The sequence below is a fragment of the Tenrec ecaudatus genome, chromosome 18 (assembly GCF_050624435.1).
Source record: "Tenrec ecaudatus isolate mTenEca1 chromosome 18, mTenEca1.hap1, whole genome shotgun sequence".
Classification (NCBI taxonomy): domain Eukaryota; kingdom Metazoa; phylum Chordata; class Mammalia; order Afrosoricida; family Tenrecidae; genus Tenrec; species Tenrec ecaudatus.
In genome coordinates this window covers 29,415,916-29,435,056 of record NC_134547.1, presented here as the reverse complement: position 1 = coordinate 29,435,056, position 19,141 = coordinate 29,415,916, and the positions used below count along the sequence as shown (strand labels likewise).

The window sequence follows — 19,141 nt, the reverse complement described above, 5'->3', positions numbered from 1 at the left end:
GGCGCAGCTCAAAATGAGAAGAAATATCTCCCAAGCACTCATTAGAAACTAATTTTGAATGTACAAATTGGGAATCTAGGGAAATTTGAATGTACAAATTGGGAATCTAGGGAAATTTGGAGTAATCAGAAATAAAATGAAATGCACAAAGATCAGTGTAGGCATTAGTGAGTTGAAATGGACTTTGATTTGGCTTACTGAGGCAGGAGTGACGAATGCAGGAGAAATAGCATATTCATTGTCAGAAAGAAAATTTCGAGCTATACAATGCTGTGTGTGACAGGATAGCTATACTCCTCCAAGGAAGACCCCTTAATGCAACTGTTAATCAAAGTTCCACACCAACTAAAGCCAGGGGAGAAGACACTGAAGAATTTACCAACTTCTTCCATCTGAAATTGATCAAACTGGTCATCAAAATGCATTGATACTTAGTGGTGATTGGGATGTGAAATTTGGAAACAAAGAAGGAGTAGTAGTTGCAAAATTGGGCCTGATGGATAGAAATGAAGCAGAGATTGCATACTAGGATTTTGCTGCAAGACCAATGACGACTTCATTGCAAATGCCATTTTCAACAAGAGAAATGATAACTATTCACATGGACCTCACCAGAGAAAATACACAGGAATCAAATAGACTACCTCTGTGGTAGGAAGAGAAGATGGAGAATCTTCTCCATCATCAACAACCAAAATAAGGCCAGAGGCCATTGGTGGAAGAAACCAATAAGACATTGAGCAAGTTCAGGTTGAAACTGAAGAAAATAAATTCACAACAACATCAAAATTTCTCAGAACAGCCAAATGTTGAGCTTGAGTGAGTCCTACCTGAATGTAGAGACAATCTCAAGAACAAATCTGGTATATGAGCACTAAATCACTGAAGATCAGATGAAGGACATTGTACATGATGTGTGACAGTTTTCCATGATCTCCCACATCCTTTCTAAAGTTCTGTATATCACCAAATAATCCTTAGACTCCCTTTTGACCCCATGCCAATGGTTTCCCCATCTGGATAATAAGTCTTGTTTCCCCCTTGTTCTGCTTAAGACAATTATAAATGTTCTCATAACAATGAAGAAGTATATCATGCAAGAAGTAAGTAATTTGAAAGAAAGGAAAGAAAAAAGTCCAAAGGATGCCTGAAGAGATCCTGAGACTTGCTCATGAATGCAGAGTAGCTAAAGTGAAAGGAAGAAATGTGTAAAGACCTGGATTAGAAAGCCACTCACCATATCTCAAGTTGAAAGAAATGAAGAAAATTCAAGTGTCAAGTTGTAATATTGAAAGTTTCTGTGGATAAAATATTGAGTGAATGCAGGAAGCATAAAAAGATGGAAAGAATATACAGAATCACAATACCAAAAAGAATTGGTCAAAGTCCAACCATTTCAAGAGGTAGAATGTGATCAAGGACCCAAAGGTATTGAAGGAAGAAGTCCAAGCAGCACTGAAGGCTTTAGCAAGAAAACAAGCACAAACAAACAAACCCAAGGCTCTAGGAACTGATGAAATGCCAATTGAGATATAACCATTTTGGAAAGTGATATGGTGCTACCTCAAACAACTGGCAATTGAAATTCCATGTGAGCCATCCATACCTCTACTAGGCATATGCCCAGAAGAAGTAAGAGCAGTAATGTGAACAGACATAAGCACTTCCATATTCAATGAAGCACTGCTCACAAGAACAAGAAGTTGGAAACAGCTCAAATGCCCAACAGTAGAAGGTTGGGTAAAGAAACTTTGGTACATACATGCAATAGAATACTATGCATCACTAAAAAAAAGTGATGAAACCATGAAGTACCTCATGGCATGGATAGACCTGGAGAACATTGTGTTGAGTAAAGTTAAAGCCACTACCTATAGGACTGGGTAGAATTGCCCATGTGGGTTTCTGAGATTGTAACTCTTTACCAGAGTAGAAACCCTAGTCTTTCTCCCATGGAGAAGCTGGTGGTTTTGAACTACTGACCTTGTGGTTAGGCACCCAACACCTAACCACTAAACCATCAGGGCTTCTGAATAAAGTTAATCAGTCTTAAAAGGATACATTGTATGAGACAACTACTATAAGGAAAAAAGAAAGATTTGTATACCGCTGGGAACAGCCTTTGGAGGTTCCCAAGGGAGGGCGGGAAAAATTGGAAAGATCAACCAACAGACTTCAGGTTGACAGGCATTGACTGAGTGAAAAGGAGGAGAGAGATAAGGGAATCAGGGAGAGGGATGAGATAGAATGTGGTGAAAGGGGGTGTTGATGAGTAGCTAGACTTGTTGAATGCAGAGTTGATGGTCTGAAATGTAAATTGCCCACATAATTTCACAATAAAAAATTCATTCAAAAAATAACAATTGAGATGTTTCAATACATTGATGCAACATGGAAGTACTTATTAGTCTTTACCAAGAAATTTGGAAGACAGCTACTTAGCTAACTGAGTGAACCAAAATCCATATTTGTGCCTATTCCAAAGAAAGGTGACCCAACAGAATCTAGAAGTCATTAAAAAAATCTAATTAAAGCATTACCGAAACCCTAATGAAGGCTGAACCTGATAGTGGGACAAGAGGGAAGTAAAAGGAAATAGAGGAAAGAACTAGGAGGCAAAGGCATTTATAGAAGTCTAAATACAGGCTTGTATATATGTAAATATTTATATTTGAGGGGTAAATCTATGCACATATATTTATAGGCTTAGTATTAAGGTAACAAATGGACATTGGACCTTTACTCAAGTACTCCCTCAATGCAAGAACACTACTATTAAGCTGGCATTCCATGACGCTCACCTTCTCAACATGATCCGCTGAAGACAAAGTGGGTGCATAAGCAAATGTGAAGAAAGCTGATGGTGCTCGGCTATTAAAACATGTAGTGTTTGGGGCTTGAAGGTGAACAAGTGACCATCTAGCTGAGAAGCAACAAAGCTCACATGGAAGGAGCACACCAGCCTGTGTGATCACGAGGTGTAGATAGGATCTGGTATCAGGCATCAAGGAACAAAAATCATATTATGAATGAGGGGGAGTGCGGAGTGGAGACTCAAAGCCCATCTGTAGGCCACTAGACATCCCCTTACAGAAGGGTCGAGGGGAGGAGACGAGCCAGTTGGTGCAGTATAGCACCAATGAAACATACCATGTTTCCCCGAAAATAAGACATACCCATGAAATAAGCTGTAGTAGGATTTCTAAGCATTTGTGCAATATAAGCCATCCCCTGGAAAATAAGACATAGTGATAGGCGTGATTATGCAGCATACCAGAGCGGAGCAGTAACAAAGCCAGGCAGCCCCCTCCACAAGATCGGCTCCCCCAGTCAGGTCCCGGTCGTTCTGTGCGTGCTGCTAGCTGAGGCATGGAGGGAGACATGGACAGTGAAAGTCAAAGTCTCCGTGAAGTGAGGAGCAGGACGCTCTGCTTTAGGCAGTGTGTGTCCGCAGCGGGGAGAAGGAAAGCTGTGTTTACCATCTGACTCAGCACTGTGGGTTGATGTTCCAGAAGAAGATGACTTCACTATATTTGAATAAATGTAGATTGTTGTACCATACTTAGTAAAAATAAGACATCCCCTGAAAATAAGCCATAGTGTGTCTTCTTGAGGAAACATAAATATAAGACAGTGTCTTATTTTCAGAGAAACCTGGGACAACATTCCTCTAGTTCTTTAATGCTTCCATTTCAACCCCACCCTCACCCCACTATCATGATCCCAACTCTACCTTACAAATCTGGCTATACCGGAGCATGTACACTGGTACAGACAGGAGCTGGCAACACAGGGAATCCAGGTTAGATAAACCCCTCAGGACCAATAATGAGAGTAGCAATATCAGGAGGGCAAGGGAAAGGTGGGGGGAGAAAGGGAACCAATCAAATGATCTACATATAACCCCTTCCCTTGGGGGTGGACAACAGAAAAGTGGGTGAAGGGAGACATTGGACAGTGTAAAACATGAAAAAATAATTTATAAATTATCAAGTGTTCGTGGGGGAGGGACAAAATGAGCTGATACCAGGGGCTCAAGTAGAAAATGTTTTGAGAATGATGATGGCAACAAATGTACAAATGTGCTTGATACAATGGATGGATGGATTGTGATAAAAGCTGTGCGAGCCCCCAATAAAATGATTTTTTAAAGAAAAAAATCTCAATATTACATGCAAGTAAAATTTTGTTAAAGATAGTTCAACTACTTTGCTAAAGTTCATTGCAGCAGTATGGTGACAGAGCTGCCAGAAAATGTCAAGGCAGGTTCAGGAGAGCTAAGACCCGAAGGGTAGCATTGCTGATGTCACATGGGCAGAAACTGGAAGAACGGTTTGCCTGTGTTCCACAGAGTGTGAGAAGGCATTCAACTGTGAGCATACGAACTACAGATCACATTGGGACGGAGGGGTTCCAGGACAACCGTGCGCACGCAGAACTTTTACACAGGCCACTAGACGGTCAGTGGAACAGAACAAGGGATGACTGTTTTTAAATCAGGAATGGACCATCAGGATTGGAAGAAGCTCACTAACCAACTGCCAGATGCAGGTGACATGACCTTCTGCTTCTCATTTACATAAGGTGGCTCTGCTTGGGCTCACTGGAAGAGAATAAGGACAACCCGTGAGCAAGCAGTCCTGCTGTGGCAGTGGTCCACTCGGCAGGACTAAATCCTAGGGATGTGCTCCTGTAAAGATCCTTTCAGGGCCATGCAGTGAATTTGAACCCATAACCCTGTGGGTTTCTGAAATTGCATCTTTACTAGAGTAGAAAGCGTCCTCTTTCTCCCGTGGCGAGGTTGGTGGTCCCGAACTGCTGACTTTGGGGTTAGCTCCGCCACCAGCGCTTCCCTCAGGAACTTAGCACTGGAAGCGTCTGGCGCAGTTCTATTCAGTCGCATAGGGTCGCTATGCGCTGGAGTCAGTGGCGAAGCACCTAACAGTGCAACAACAGCCCGGGAGCCCTGGAAGCTGGTCAGAGAGGCTGAGGCTGGCAGCACAGCCTAATCAGGAGCTGATTCTGAGGTCACAGACTCGATCTGCCCTTCCCAGGTGGTAAGAGGGTGCACTGTGCTGGGGGAGATCCTGGATGTTTGGCCAGGTCTGGGCTGTGCGGAGAAAACAACAATGAAAATCACTTGGCACCATGCACTGAGATGGCCCGCTGCAGGAACCACGTGCTCCGTCTCCCGCAGCTGCTCCTCCCGGCCGCACGGGGACGCTGTGAGCGCACTGGCGGTTGCCTGGCCGTTGGGCGCGCCGCGTGCTTTCTGGACTCGCTGCCGGCCGGGGCGGGGCGGGGCGGGGCGGGGCGCGTGGGCGCGGGGTTGCCGGGAAGGCGGCGCGGGCGGCGTCAGGTGACCCGGGCTCCCGCGTGCGCTCGTGGTGGCGTCGACGGAGGGCCGAGCTCGTCGCTTGTGCGTGCGTGGCCGGACGACCCTGGGGCCCGAGCCGGGCCCGCACGTGTCCGCCGGGCCGGTGAACTGGGGGGCCTCGGAGCCGAGGTGGCGGCACCCTCCCGCTCGCGCGTCCAGCCCCGGGAGCGACTCCATTTCGTCCAAGAGATCATTCCTCGTCCCTAGAGACAGGAAGAGCCCGAGGGGGGCTGCCCGCGACTCCCCTCACCTCGGTGCATGTGTTCTCTCGGGGTGAATCCGCCGACCTCAAGGGAGGCGCCCAGGAAGATGCTGGAAGTCTCGGTGCTGAAGGTGAGCAAGCCCAGGACTCATCCTCGGCCCTGACCTCCCCATCCCCACTGCAGGAGGCGCCCAAACAGCCACACTGGCCTCCTGGGCCGTTCCGAGTTGCGCCCCCGGGATGGCCAAGCCTGTCAAGCATGCGAGCCTCGCGTTGACCGCCCACCCTTGGCTTAGCACTAGGGCGCTCAAGCCACCAGTGTATGAAAATGTATTTCAGCTAAATGAGTACTTCGTGTATTTTCTTGTGTTTTTAGTCTGGTAAGTGCGTCTGGAGACCAGAGAGGCCTGATGTAGCTACAGTGTTTCCCTGGAAGCCGTTTGCAAACTTGATGAGTTTGGATTGGTGGAAAAGGGAAATGCAATTCACTTAAAAGTCATGTCAGTGGACACCAGAGAAGGACATAGGAAATGGTGCACTATTTAAAACCAACCTACATGCCCCCAACCCCCCTCCCTTTAAACCTCTCGTGAATTGATGGTTTACAGAGCAAATGTACATATATCTTCTGTCTTATGGTGGGGTGCATGTATGTACCCAGTCTAAGGGTGATGATACGTATATCCTCTGTCATACTTGTATATATATTCACAAACATACTTATACTCTCAAAGCTTACTTAAGTGTTACGTAATTTATATGAATAAGTATTCATACACATTTGGAAGTGGAATGGCCTGGGGGAATTTTTAGGGGTAGAACTGACTGGGCTTTCTACTCCCATAAACAATTATAGACTCATAAATCCACAGGGGGTTGCTATGCGTCCACATTGACTTGATGGCAGTGAGTTTTCTGCACCCCTAGAGAGTTATAGTCTCTGGGGAGATGAGCCAGTCAGGGTGCAGGGTAGCAGCGATGAAACATAACTTTCCTGTAGTTCTTAAATCCTCCCCCCACACACACTATCATGATCCCAGTTCTACCTTACAAATCTGGCTAGACCAGAGGATGTACATAGGTACAGATAGCAACCGGAAACACAGGGAATCCAGGACAGATGACTCATACAGGACCAGTGGTGAGAGTGGCGATGCCTGAAGGGTGGAGGGAATGTGGGGTGGAAAGGGGGACCAACTATAAGAATCTACACATAGCTCCTCCCTGGGGGAGGGGCAACAGAGAAGAGGGCAGGGGGGTGTATGGAGGAGATGTTGGACAGTGTAACATGACAAAATAATAATTTACGAATGATGAAGGGCTCATGATAGGGGGAGTGAGGAGGGAGGGGGGAAATGAGCAGCAGATATTAAGGGCTCAAGTAGAAGGCAAATGTTTTGAGAATGATGATGGCAACAAGTGTACATATGTTCTTGACACAATGGGTGTATGTACGGATTGTGATAAGAATTGTACGAGCCCCCAATAAAATGATTTTTTTTAAAGTTATAGCCTCAAACTCACTGGGGCAGGTCTCAACTGTCTTTTAGGGTCACGGTGAGTTGGCATGTACTCGATGGCAGTTAGTTTGCTTTGTGTTTTGGGGGAACCAAGTGGCGTAACCAAGAGAGAAGCTTATTTCTCTCTCACCTATAAGAAGGCCAGAGGTAGGCAGAGACCATGTCTGCACAGCAGTGCTATTCACAGACTGGGGGTCACACTCACGGGATCCAGTAAACTCAGTTGGCTGAAATTTGAGGAGACAGCCAGAAACACTGCCTGGCAGCTTAGCAGGCTTGTTTTCAGCGGGAGGACTCAGCAGTTGTCAGTTCCTGTCCCACTGTGCCTGGGATCACCATGCTGGGACTCCATGACACCTGACCATTTGAGGTTATGGTAATTTGTGATGCTTGTATTTGCAAACGGATACCCTTACCTTAGTCAACCCTCCAGATGTAAAGGAGTCATCAGAAAAGAGTCTGTGTGGTCATTGAAGCCACTTAGTGGTTTGGTTTGTCATTCAGTTCGCGTCTGGTTTTGGAATGACTTGCTGTATTGTTATGCTGTAAGTGGAAATGCATATAGTCAGCAAAAATATTAAAATAGGCCAACACCTGACAGCTAGAAAGCCTATTAGCTGATGCAAAATGACAGTGTTCTCAGATAGTGTCTTGAGGACGATTTCATTGAAGAGCGCTTTGGAAGCAGCAGCTTGAGTGCCCGTGTTAAACGGCTGAGTGGACTAGAGAAACAAATCCAGGGATACTCATCTGTGTGCAAGAAAGAGCTTTATATCAAAGAGCAATTGCATATTGAGAAAATATTCCAGCCCACTCCAGATCAAGTCCATAAGTCTGATAGTAGCCCATATTAATCCATGAATTCTTCTTCAGACTCACACAGCACATGCGATAATGCCAAACGCAGGAGGATCACAGGCCAGTGGGTGAAAAGTCTTACGAATCCACTGGCAGTGAAAGCATCTCCAGGGCTCTGGCTGCCATCAGCATGGCTCCATGTGGCTCCTCCAGTTCTCTGAGTGGCTCCTCCACAGGAAGGTGAAGCAGATAGAGTGGCCCTCCTCCCAGGAGAAAGAGAGGATGATCCCAGAATCCTCATGAGAAGGCCACACCCACTACACTCCATTCCTTTACTCTATCCAGTTGACCTGAAATTATGGACCTACCACAATACCCCAAACCTGTGTCAGGAGGACGAATCTTTGCAAGAGGACCAGTATCCTCGGTTTCCAAGTGCAGTGGTCTCCCCTGTGCACAGCTCCAGTCTGAGGTGTCTTATATTTAAGTCTCTTGCTTCTTGATCTCTGGCTTCTCTGGGGCTGAGGCTCCAAAGTCTTTGTCTGCATTTCCTTTTCTTTTTTTAAAAATCATTTTATTGGGAGTTCGTACAACTCTTACCACAATTCATACATTCATCCATTGTGTCAAACACATTTGTTATCATTTTCACAACATTTTCTTTCTACTTGAGGCATTGGTATGCGCTTCTCATTTCCCCCTCCCCCACCCTTTTTCCCTCATGAACCCTTGATAATTCATAAATTTTTATTTTTTATGCCTTAAAGTGACTGATGTCTGCCTTCACCCATTTTTCTGTTGTCAGTCCCCCCGGGAGGGGGTTTGTCTGCATTTTCATGTCGAAAGCTACACGTCACATGAGTCTATTAGAGGAACCATTAGTGATTTGCAGCCACCACCAAATAAATCAAACCAAACTCACTGCCATCGAGTCAGTGCTACTCATAGTGACCCCCCCCCCTGTGGGCTTCTGAGACTGTAACTGTACAAGAGTAGAAAGCCCAGTCTTTCTCCTGTGGGGCTGCTGGAGGTTTCGAACTGCTGACCACACGTTCACAGTCCAGTGCATAACCACTACACCACTAGGGCTCCTTCTACCTTCTCTTCTGTTGGGAGAGTTCTTGTTATGCTGAGCTTTTTCATTGTCTGGCATCTGTGTGTGAGCCCTGCTTGGATATTATTGCTGCCTTTTGTGTCCATGCGCTCCTCCCACCTTGTTGAAGCAGAGTAGCCCAGAGTGTCGGCAGCATTATCCCCTTGCGTAATGGCCCTCTCATGACCTATGTCCAGAATCGTGCATTTCTTTTTTTTTTTAACAATTTATTGGGGCTCATACAATTCTTATCACAGTTCATACTAATACATACATCAATTGTATAAAGCACATCTGTACAGTCTTTGCCCTAATCATTTTTTTCTCTTCTTTTCTTTTTTTACATTTTATTAGGGACTCATACAACTCTTATCACAATCCATACATATTCATACATCAATTGTATAAAACACATCCATACATTCCCTGCCCCAATCATTCTCAAGGCATTTGCTCTCCACTTAAGCCCTTTGCATCAGGTCCTCTTTTTTTTTTCCCTCCCTCCCCTTTCCCCCCTTCCTCATGTGCCCTTGGTAATTTATACATCGTTATTTTGTCATATCTTGCCCTATCCAGAGTCTCCCTTCCCCCCTTCTCTGCTGTCCCTCTCTCAGGGAAGAGGTCACATGTGGATCCCTGTAATCAGTTCCCCCTTTCCAACCCACTCACCCTCCACTCTCCCAGCATCGTCCCTCACACCCTTGGTCCTGAAGGTATCATCCACCCTGGATTCCCTTTACCTCCAGCCCTCATATGTACCAGTGTACAGCCTCTGTCCTATCCAGCCCTGCAAGGTAGATTCGGATCATGGTAGTTGGGGGGAGGAAGCATCCAGGATCTGGGGGAAAGCTGTGTTTTTTATTGGTACTACCTCGCACCCTAATTAACCCATCTCCTCTCCTAAACCCCTCTATGAGGGGATCTCCATTGGCCGACACTTGGGCCTTGGGTCTCCACTCTGCACTTCCCCCTTCATTTAATATGGTATATATATACATATATACATATACATATATACATATACACATATATACACATACATACACACACATATCTTTTTTTTGCATGATGCCTTATACCTGGTCCCTTGGCACCTCGTGATCGCACTGGCCGGTGTGCTTCTTCTATGTGGGCTTTTTTGCTTCTGAGCTAGATGGCCGCTTGTTCACCTTCAAGCCTTTAAGACCCCAGACACTATCTCTTTTGATAGCCGGGCACCATCAGCTTTCTTTGCCACATTTGCTTATGCACCCATTTGTCTTCAGCGATCTTATCATGGAGGTGTGCAGCCAGTGATATGATTTTTTGTTCTTTGATGCCTGGTAACTGATCCCTTCGGGACCACTCGATCACACAGGCTGGTGTGTTCTTCCACGTGGACTTTGTTGCTTCTGAGCTAGATGGCCGCTTGTTTATCTTCAAGCCTTTAAGACCCCAGTCACTATCTCTTTTGATAGCCGGGAACCATCAGCTTTCTTCACCACATTTACTTGTTCACCCACTTTGGCTCCAGCCGTTGTGTCGGGAGAGTGAGCATCATAGAGTTCCAATTTAATAAAAGAAGGTATTCATGCATTGAGGGAGTGTTTGAGTAGAGGCCCAAGGTCCTTCCGCCACCTTAATACTTGACCTATAAATATAGACACATAGATCTATTTCCCCATCCTCCTATATATATTTGCATGTACATGTCTTTGTCTAGACCTCCGTGAATGCCCTTTGACTCCTAGCTCTTTCCTCCATCTCCCTTGACCTTCCTCCTGCCCTACTACCATGCTTCATTGCCACCTGGGCTAGAGTATACCTCTTCTCTAAGCAACCTTACCCTTGATCGTTTCCCACCAGGCCTGCCACTCCCCCTTCTCTACCATTTGGGGTCCCATGTTTTTCCCTCGTCCCTGGGTTTGTTAACACCACTTCCTTACCCCCTCTACCCCACTGTATACAAACATTTTAGGGGTGAAGACTGTGTAGTATGGAAGAGACCAGACCAAAACCAGGCATTTCTTTTCACATTTTGAGAGAAAGTCTGAATTGGCAATTCCTGACAAGTCCACCACAGTCGAGGGCTCTTCTTCCACCTCTCCCCTTCTCCATCTCCGATTCTCAGCACACTGTTTCATAGCTTTTTCACTCAACCAGTTTTTAATTTTGAGCTACAACTTACAGACTCCTAAATGTCATTCTTTGACATTTGATTTCAGGGACGTATTGAAAACTGCATGCTCTCGTGTAGCTGCTGTCACGGTCCATCACCCGGAACGATTCCTTGGTGCCTCTTTAGAGGCATTTTTTGGTTGCAATGTTTGTTTAGCATGTGGGGTGAAGGGTGAGGGTGAGGTCTTTCGCCAGCACCTCGTGCTGCCATCCACTGGCCTCTTCCTATTGTTGTGCCTTTCCCAGAGTGTCCTAAAAATGTAGCTGTGCTTATGTGGTCACTCAGTGTACACTGCTGAAAGATTGCGCCGTGGGACCGTATGGAACAGTTCTCCTTTCTCCTGTAGGGACTGCTGGAGACTTGAGGGACTTGGGGTGCTGATGCAGTGGTAAGTGCTTGCCTGCTGGGAGTCGGCCAGCTGGAGAGAGGTGCCCCTGTCTGTTTGCATGGACATTCAGAGCCTTGAAAATCATGTGGGCCACTTCTCTGCCCTCCAGGGTGGTAATGAGTTGGCAGTGGCTTTGTTTTATTCTGGTCGGTCTGCAGATTTTAGGGCCCCTCCCTCTGTGATTCTGCCCTTTTCACAAATTCTCCCCATGTTCTCAGCCACTCTGGCAGCCCCAAGTTCTGTTCTTTGATTTCTCAAGCCCAACGCCTTGTGGGTTTCTGCTTCAGAAACAGGTTGTGGACTAGGGTGTGTTCTCTGCGGAAACATGTAAAAACATGGATTTCACCCAGATTAAGTTCCTTCCTCTCAAGAATTGAAACTGCCCCACCTCCCTCCCCTCCCCACCCCCCAGTTTCTTCTGGCTTTGATAGTTCTTCGGATAGCTGCTAGGGATTTCTCCAGAGCTTTTCATTGTTCTTTGCAGATGGCGAATCAGTTGTAGGCTGTTCTGCTTGTATTACCTGAATACCTAGCTGCTGTTGATTTCAACGGCTCTAAAATGTCCAGACATTCAGTGAAGTTGAATGAAACTCAGATGAGCACCTGTTTGAGGGGCCTCCAAAAGCTCATGGAAAACGATTACTTTGCATTCCATTTCCCATGAACTTTCTGAAGCCCCTTTGTATTCCTGCCCCCAGGTGTTTAGAATCCAAAGTCTTCGGATGCTGTCGCCTGTAGGTTTTTTCAATAGACAGGTTAGGGAATACATTGGAAAACTCGGAAGTTGTTACTGATATTTTAAATTCAAATTTAACTTTGTATTTTGTATTTGTATTTCTTTTCAATGAAAGCTTAGTTCTTAATAATACTAATTTATAGCAAATATATGCACAAACCCTGCACAGAGTTTAAGCGCTTGGCTACTAACCAGAGGTTGGCATTGTAAGCCTACCAACCGCTCCCTGGCAAAAAGGTGTGGCCTTCTGCTTCTGTAAATATTTAGAAATGTTATAAAGCCTTAGAAATGTTATGTAGCAGTTCTGCTCTGTCCTACAGGGCCTGGTGAGTCAGATTGACAATGGTGGAGTGGTTTCTCTGTGGATGTCTATGTATGTATGAGTATGTGGTGCAGTGTGGAGTCAGTTTTCTAGCTCTGCAGGCTAATGACAGAGTAGAGCTTCTCATAGGGTTTTCCAGGCTGTGGTTACTTGTCCTGTGGATTGGCTCTGTGTAGATGCATATGTGCACATAAGTACATGTATGTAGATGTGTGTATGTACACACACACAACATATATATTCCCATCAAGTTACTCCGAGATGTTTAACTTCTTTCTCCTGTAGGTAATAACTTGTATTTCTTTCTGGTTTATCTTCCATCTTTAAATTTTTTTACTATGACTCATATTTCCTTTGCTTACAAACTTCACGATTCTAAAGGTATTATTCAGAACCCTGATTTTCTATCTAATTATGATTACTATATGTATGATTGAGAATATTGCTTTACATGTTTTCATATTTTTTAATAATCATTTTATTGGGGCCCTGTACAATTCCTATCACAATCCATACATCCATCCATTGTGTCAAGCACATTTGTACATTTGTTGCCGTCATCATTCTCAAAATATTTGCTTTCTACTTGAGGCCTTGGTATCAGCTCCTCATTTTTTCCTCTTCTTCCCCACTCCCCCCTCCCTCATGAACCCTTGATAATTTATAAATTATTATTTTGTCATATCTTACACTGTGTGTCTCCCTTCACCCACTTTTCTGTTGTCCATCCCCCAGGGAGGAGGTTATATGTAGATCCTTATAATCGACTTCCCCTTTCTACACCACCTTCCGTCCACCCTCCCACTATCGCCACTCTCACCACTGGTCCTGAGGGATCATCCACCCTGGATTCCCTGTGTTTCCAGTTCCTATCTGCGCCAGTGTACATCCTCTGGTCTAGCCAGACTTGCAAGGTAGAATTGGGATCATGATAGTGGGTGGGAAGCATTAAAGAACTGGAAGAAAGTTGTATATTTCATCATGGCTACCCTGCACCCTGACTGGTTCCTCTCCTACCCACGACCCTTCAGTAAGTGGACATCCAGTGGCCTACAGATGGGCTTTGGATCCCCAAACATATTTTCATATTTTGTCATTGATTTTTAATCTTTGATCTGAACACTTACGACAGAGGCACCGGTCAAGAATGTGTTAGAGCAACTAAAATAGCAACAAACAAGTATCATGGATCTTTTAAGGGTTTTTATTTTCTGGCTTTCATTCAGTTGTACATTGTTTTGTTTTTTTCTTCTTAAATTTTACAGATTGAAGATCCAAGTTGCTTCTGGGTTATTATAAAAGGATATAATTCCTTTTTAGATGATGAAGCTGACTATCAAAAGTTACACCATGCCATGAATGGCTTCTATAACAGCGTGTGTCCAGATGTGGAAATAAAACCGTTAATGTTAGAAGAAGGGCAGGTATGTATCTAAATGGGCTCTGAGCACTGTTTTTAAAGTACTATTCAGCACTGTTCAGGCAAATAAGGAAAGAAATGAACGCTCTTCGAGTGCTTTAATTACTAATGACCGGTGCCTTATGTGAGGGCCTTTGGGTTGCTTGCATCTCAGGCCACTGTGGCAGCTGCTGTGTTAGGTTTACATGGGGCCGTAAGATGGATTCTCCTCTAAAGTTGTCCTCCTGCGGGGTCACGGGGTCACGGGGATGGCATGAGAGCCCGTGCAGCTGTCGGGACCTCAGGACGGATGCTGTCATGTTGCTTTATTTCGCTCCTCCCGCATCACCACCCACCTTCTGCGCTCTCTGCCTCTTGCTTGATTCTTCCTACAGTCCAGCCATTTTTCAGCGGCGTTTGGATTTCTGTGACAGTGTGATAGAAAGGTTGAAGCTCTCGGTGAAGAAAACTAGAAATAAACTTGCCTCTCCTCTACAAAATCATCCGTGACAGCAACATAGCCCATGGGCTTCAGAAGGTCCATGCGGAAATGAAATTAAAGGATCATGGAGGTTTTTCCCAGGAACTTCTTTTGACAGCCCCCTTTATTATTATTATTATTATTTTCCCCGTGCTATCGATTTGTTGGGAAAGCTCAACCCAGGAGATGGTCCTCTTGAAATGCCCATGTCTGGGTAGCTTGATGGCGTCCTCGTGATGGGGTGCTCCATCAGGCCACTTTCTTTGGAAACATGGTGAGACGTGGGGCTTCGGTGAGAGAGAAGATTACTTTTTCATCCGAGAATGGGTGGTGCTGTGAACTTCCTATTTCACTGACTTGAGAGACACTTATGACAATAACCAGTGAGTTCAGCTGAAGAAAGCTTGGGCCCTGCCTTGTGGAATCACTGATGAGCTCTTCATGGTTTCAGCCTTCAGTGACCACTGCTGTCCAAGCCAGCTCTTGCCCTTCAAGCTCATAAAATGATGGATTTTCTCATCCCTCCGCATTCATCAGCTGGGATTCCGTATTGAGCTTTCCGTCACTTATTAAACGATCTGGTTACCCTGTGTAATGCGTTCTCGCTGGAAAGGTGGAACAATCGTTTGATTCTTTCCCTTAGCAGTTTCCAGTGTAATAATCACTGTGCCTCACTGTCTCCACTGATGTCCAGAGCTCTGTTTTCATTTTTCCTTTTCTCTCCACTCCTTAAAAATAAATAAAGATGACGTTTTGAACGTATGGCTCCTAATATGTTCATCAGTTGTAGTCATTGTACTTTGATTTGCCAAGTTGTCTCATTTGGGGCTGATGGATGCCTAGCATAACATGGTCTCAAAGTTGAATAGCCGTGACTTTAGCATTAAACAGAAATGCCCTCTTCTTTGTGGGAATTTCTCTTGACTTATTGGAGGTTTTGGGTATTTGAGTTAGTGAGCGCTTTGGGGTTCCATCCTTCGCAGAATGACTGGCTGCTGTGTGTGTGGGCCTGTGCTCAGCACGTGGCTGGCTTGTTGGGGACAGCCACTCAGATTGGCTGTGGCACAGCCCTTGCTATAGGCCGATGTCTCATTTGTAGTGTCCTCCCGGCATGGGGTGAGAGGCATTTATGGATGCAGTCATTCAACACGTAGTGTGTGAGGACTTCATATACACTAGACACTGCGCTAGGTGTTAGGCATATTAAACAAAACAGACACAAATCCACAGTCCGGGAGCCGGCACATCCAGCTGCAGCCCAGAGACGTGAATGGGCGAGGCTGGCAGAGGCCACGGGGAGGCGGGCGGGGAGAGTAGGCCTGAGGCTGCAGTTCCCCATGCTTGGCAACCTTTATGGGTTTTGTTTCTTTGATTTAAGCAGGTTGACATTTCTCATTTCACTCTCTAAAAATGGCCCTTGATAGAGGGGCTAGAAACATTTTGGCAGGGACTGCTGCGTTAGAAGGCCGGCTTCCTAGGTCCCTCGCCTGAGAAGCCCTGTCCAGCCTCTCCCCTTTCAGTGCAGTGCAGTGCAGGCTCGCTCACTCGCTCAGCCTCCAGACGCTAGCACGTTGGAAACAAAATGCCTTGCCTTTCCCCGTAGGTGTGCGTGGTGTACTGCCAGGAGCTCAAGTGCTGGTGCCGGGCGGTGATTAAGTCCATCATGTCTTCGGCCGGCCACTGCCTGGCAGAATGTTTCCTTGTGGATTTTGCCAAGTACATTCCAGTCAAGTCTGAAAAGTATGTACACATTTATTTTGCCTTGCGTTTTCACAGGGACGACATCGGTTGTCGTGGAGACTCTGTCCATGTTCAAAGGCTTGAGTCACAGAGGCCTTGCTGAGAATGGGCCTCTTAGGAAAAACAAGCTGGATTTATGTCTCTCACGAAGGCAGCGCTGGCAGGTTCTGGTCTGCACCCATTGGTGGGGCAGGGAGTGGTGGTGCTCAGGACTCAGAGCTCTCTGGCCTTTCCTCTGCCTGCCTGTTCACCTTCCAAAGACTTTGGGCTAACCTGCTCTCTGGACTGGTTCGCTGACTGATGATTCGGCCCAGTCAGGGAAGCTCGGCTATCGGAAAGACACAAGCAGGCCCCACGGAGACGCCCTTCTCAAGCCTGCAGGTAGCGTGTGTATTGAAAGGCGCTGCCTGCTTGTCCTGGGTCACATGAGCATAGCTCCCGGGGCAACAGAACAAGGTAGGCAGCTGGTTCAGAGAGGACTGGTACTCTGGTCAGAACCACACGTCATACATAGTCCGCTTGGCTGTTGGGGTTAGTGTTTGTCAGTCTTGCGTCCCACAGGTTTACAGTAGCATGAGGACCCATCTCTTCTTAAAGGAAGGGCAATCCCAGGCTGACTCCTACTGCACAAAGAACGTGTCTCAAAGGATTCCATGGCAGAGGGGCTTACCATGACAAGGCTGAACATTTGCATACATTTATTTAAGAAAAAAGTTTGTGCTTGTCTTGCTTTGCGATTTGCTATGCTTTTAAAATCACAGTTGCTGTACAATCAGTGTGTTAAACTGTTGGATGACTTTTTTTGTTTCAGTACTTGGTGTTTCAAGTGTTACTTGTTTTAGGCAAGAGACTCTGGTGATTCAGTAGAACCCAGGGATCCGTTCATGGTTCTACCTGTCTCTAAGCTAAGACAAAGGGGCCAGGCTGCCACACGGCATAAATCAGGCCCGGGGGAAAGGCCCGGTATATGGTAAAGTGTGGTGTCCAAGTGGTTTGTCATTTGTCTGAGAGAAGAATGGAAATAAAAATGCTAAGCTACTTACTAATTCTCAGCCCTTCAATTCTTTTGTGCAAAGTTGGCAAGTACTAATTATGACACCTCGTTTACAGAAATTTTGACATAATTCTGGTCATCAAGTAGAATTAATACTAAAGAATATTTAATACAATGTGTCCACTGGGCTGTTGCTTATTATACACTGTTTTTCCATCTTTGGCAATTTTATTGTTAGCATTACCCCTTGGTGACACTGGGCGCTAGACACTGACCTGCCACCCATAAGGTTGACGGGGTACATCTACCAGCAGCTCTGCTGGGCAGAGATGAGGCTGTCAGCTCCCATAGACTGGACAGTCCCAGAAACCTACAGGGGCAGGTCGACTCAACGCGAGTGAGTTTAGTTTTGCTTTAAAGAGCATTGGCAGACATTTTCCCCACCGTACCTCATATACACTGCCTATCGCTTTGCAGACTCTGAATATGCCCACTGTCATGGGGTGGATCGGGGCCCGTGGGCCAGAGTAGAACTATCATGGCAGAGTTTCCGGTGCTCTGATCTTACTGAAACAAACTATCACACCTCCCCACACGGATTAGCCGGTGGGTTGCAGCTGTTGCCTGGTTGGCAGCTGAGCGCTTTAACCACTGAGCCTCCTAGACTCTGTGTGTGTGTGTGTGTGTGTGTGTACATGTTTTGTACATAGAAAAGTGAGCTTTTTTCCCACTCTCCAAGATCCATTTTATTCCCTTGAGCAAATGCATCCAAGTACTTCTTGTTGGAAGCTAAATTAGAAACATGATTATTTTCTGTGTGTGTGCTTTGTTTTACTTTAAGTACCTGGGCTATATAAATGTGCTTTAAAGGTATATACTCTGTACCCTTTCCCCCCTCCCCTTATAATTGAGTATTTCTGTTTCCCTGCTAAGCATCCGGGTTGCCGTGGAAAAGTTCATGCAGCTTCCCTACAGAGCGAAAAAATTTGGGCTGTTTTGCATAAACCCAGTCACATTACACATTGACTTCTGTGGAGGCAGTGCTGGAATTGCGTAAGTATAGCTTCTAAAACTGCTCGAGTCGCTGGTAAAGTTCCTCCATCTAGTGTCCGAGGTCTGTCCCAAAGCCAGTCCTTTGCAGCAGGGCCAAGCCGTCTCAGGAGTCGAAGTATTCTGTCGAGGACCATGTTCGAGCTGAATCTTTGTTTGTTGGGTTGGGGCAGAAGCAGAATTCCTGACAGCCCCATCTCCAGAGGGTCAGGCATAGGTCTGAATGTCTGCTTTTTCTCCCAGCTGCCCCTTTTTAGTAGGCTTTGGGAAATCAGTGGGTCTGTGTTGGGCTGTTAACTGCAAGGTCAGTAGTTTCAAACCACCAGCCACTCCTCAGGAGAAAGATGAGGCTTTCTACTGCCGTCTCAGCAACCCACAGGAGCAGTTCTGTAGCCACATCAACTCGATGGCAGTGAGTTTGGTTTTGAGAGTTTGTAGGAAATAACACATTAACTACCATATATACTCATGTATAAGCCGAGTTTTTCCGTACATTTTTAATGCTGTTTTTGTGGTTAAAATTAGGTGCCTCGGCTGATACTCGCTTCAGCTTATACTTGAGTATATACAGGTACATAGAAAATCATCCATACATATGGAATTGTGTAGCATTGAAAACAAAGCCTTCATTCCTCATGGTAGGGTCACAAAGAAGAGACGAGCCAGCCAGGGAGCAGTAAACACCAATGAAACATACAACATTCCTCTAGGTCTTTAACGCTCCCCCCTCCCCTACTGTCATGACCCCAGTTCTACCTTACACTCCAGCTAGACCAGAGCATGCGCACTGGTACAGATGAGAGCTCTTGTCTCAGGGGGTCCACGACACATCAACCCTTCAGGAACAATAATGGGAGTAGTGATACCATGAGGACGGGGAAGG

At 45.8% G+C, this 19,141-nt stretch overlaps 1 protein-coding gene across 1 annotated transcript in view; it reads left to right on the top strand.

Annotated features, from left to right (window-relative positions):
* The first annotated feature begins 5,374 nt into the window (after positions 1-5,374).
* Positions 5,375-19,141, top strand: part of TDRD12 (tudor domain containing 12) — a 92,640-nt gene continuing 78,873 nt past the window's right edge. The window contains exons 1-4 of the mRNA XM_075537237.1: positions 5,375-5,710; positions 13,860-14,018; positions 16,078-16,214; positions 18,142-18,261. Of these exons, the coding sequence (XP_075393352.1) occupies positions 5,636-5,710; positions 13,860-14,018; positions 16,078-16,214; positions 18,142-18,261 (491 nt within the window). The 5' untranslated portion in view covers positions 5,375-5,635. The remainder of the gene's footprint in view (positions 5,711-13,859; positions 14,019-16,077; positions 16,215-18,141; positions 18,262-19,141) is intronic.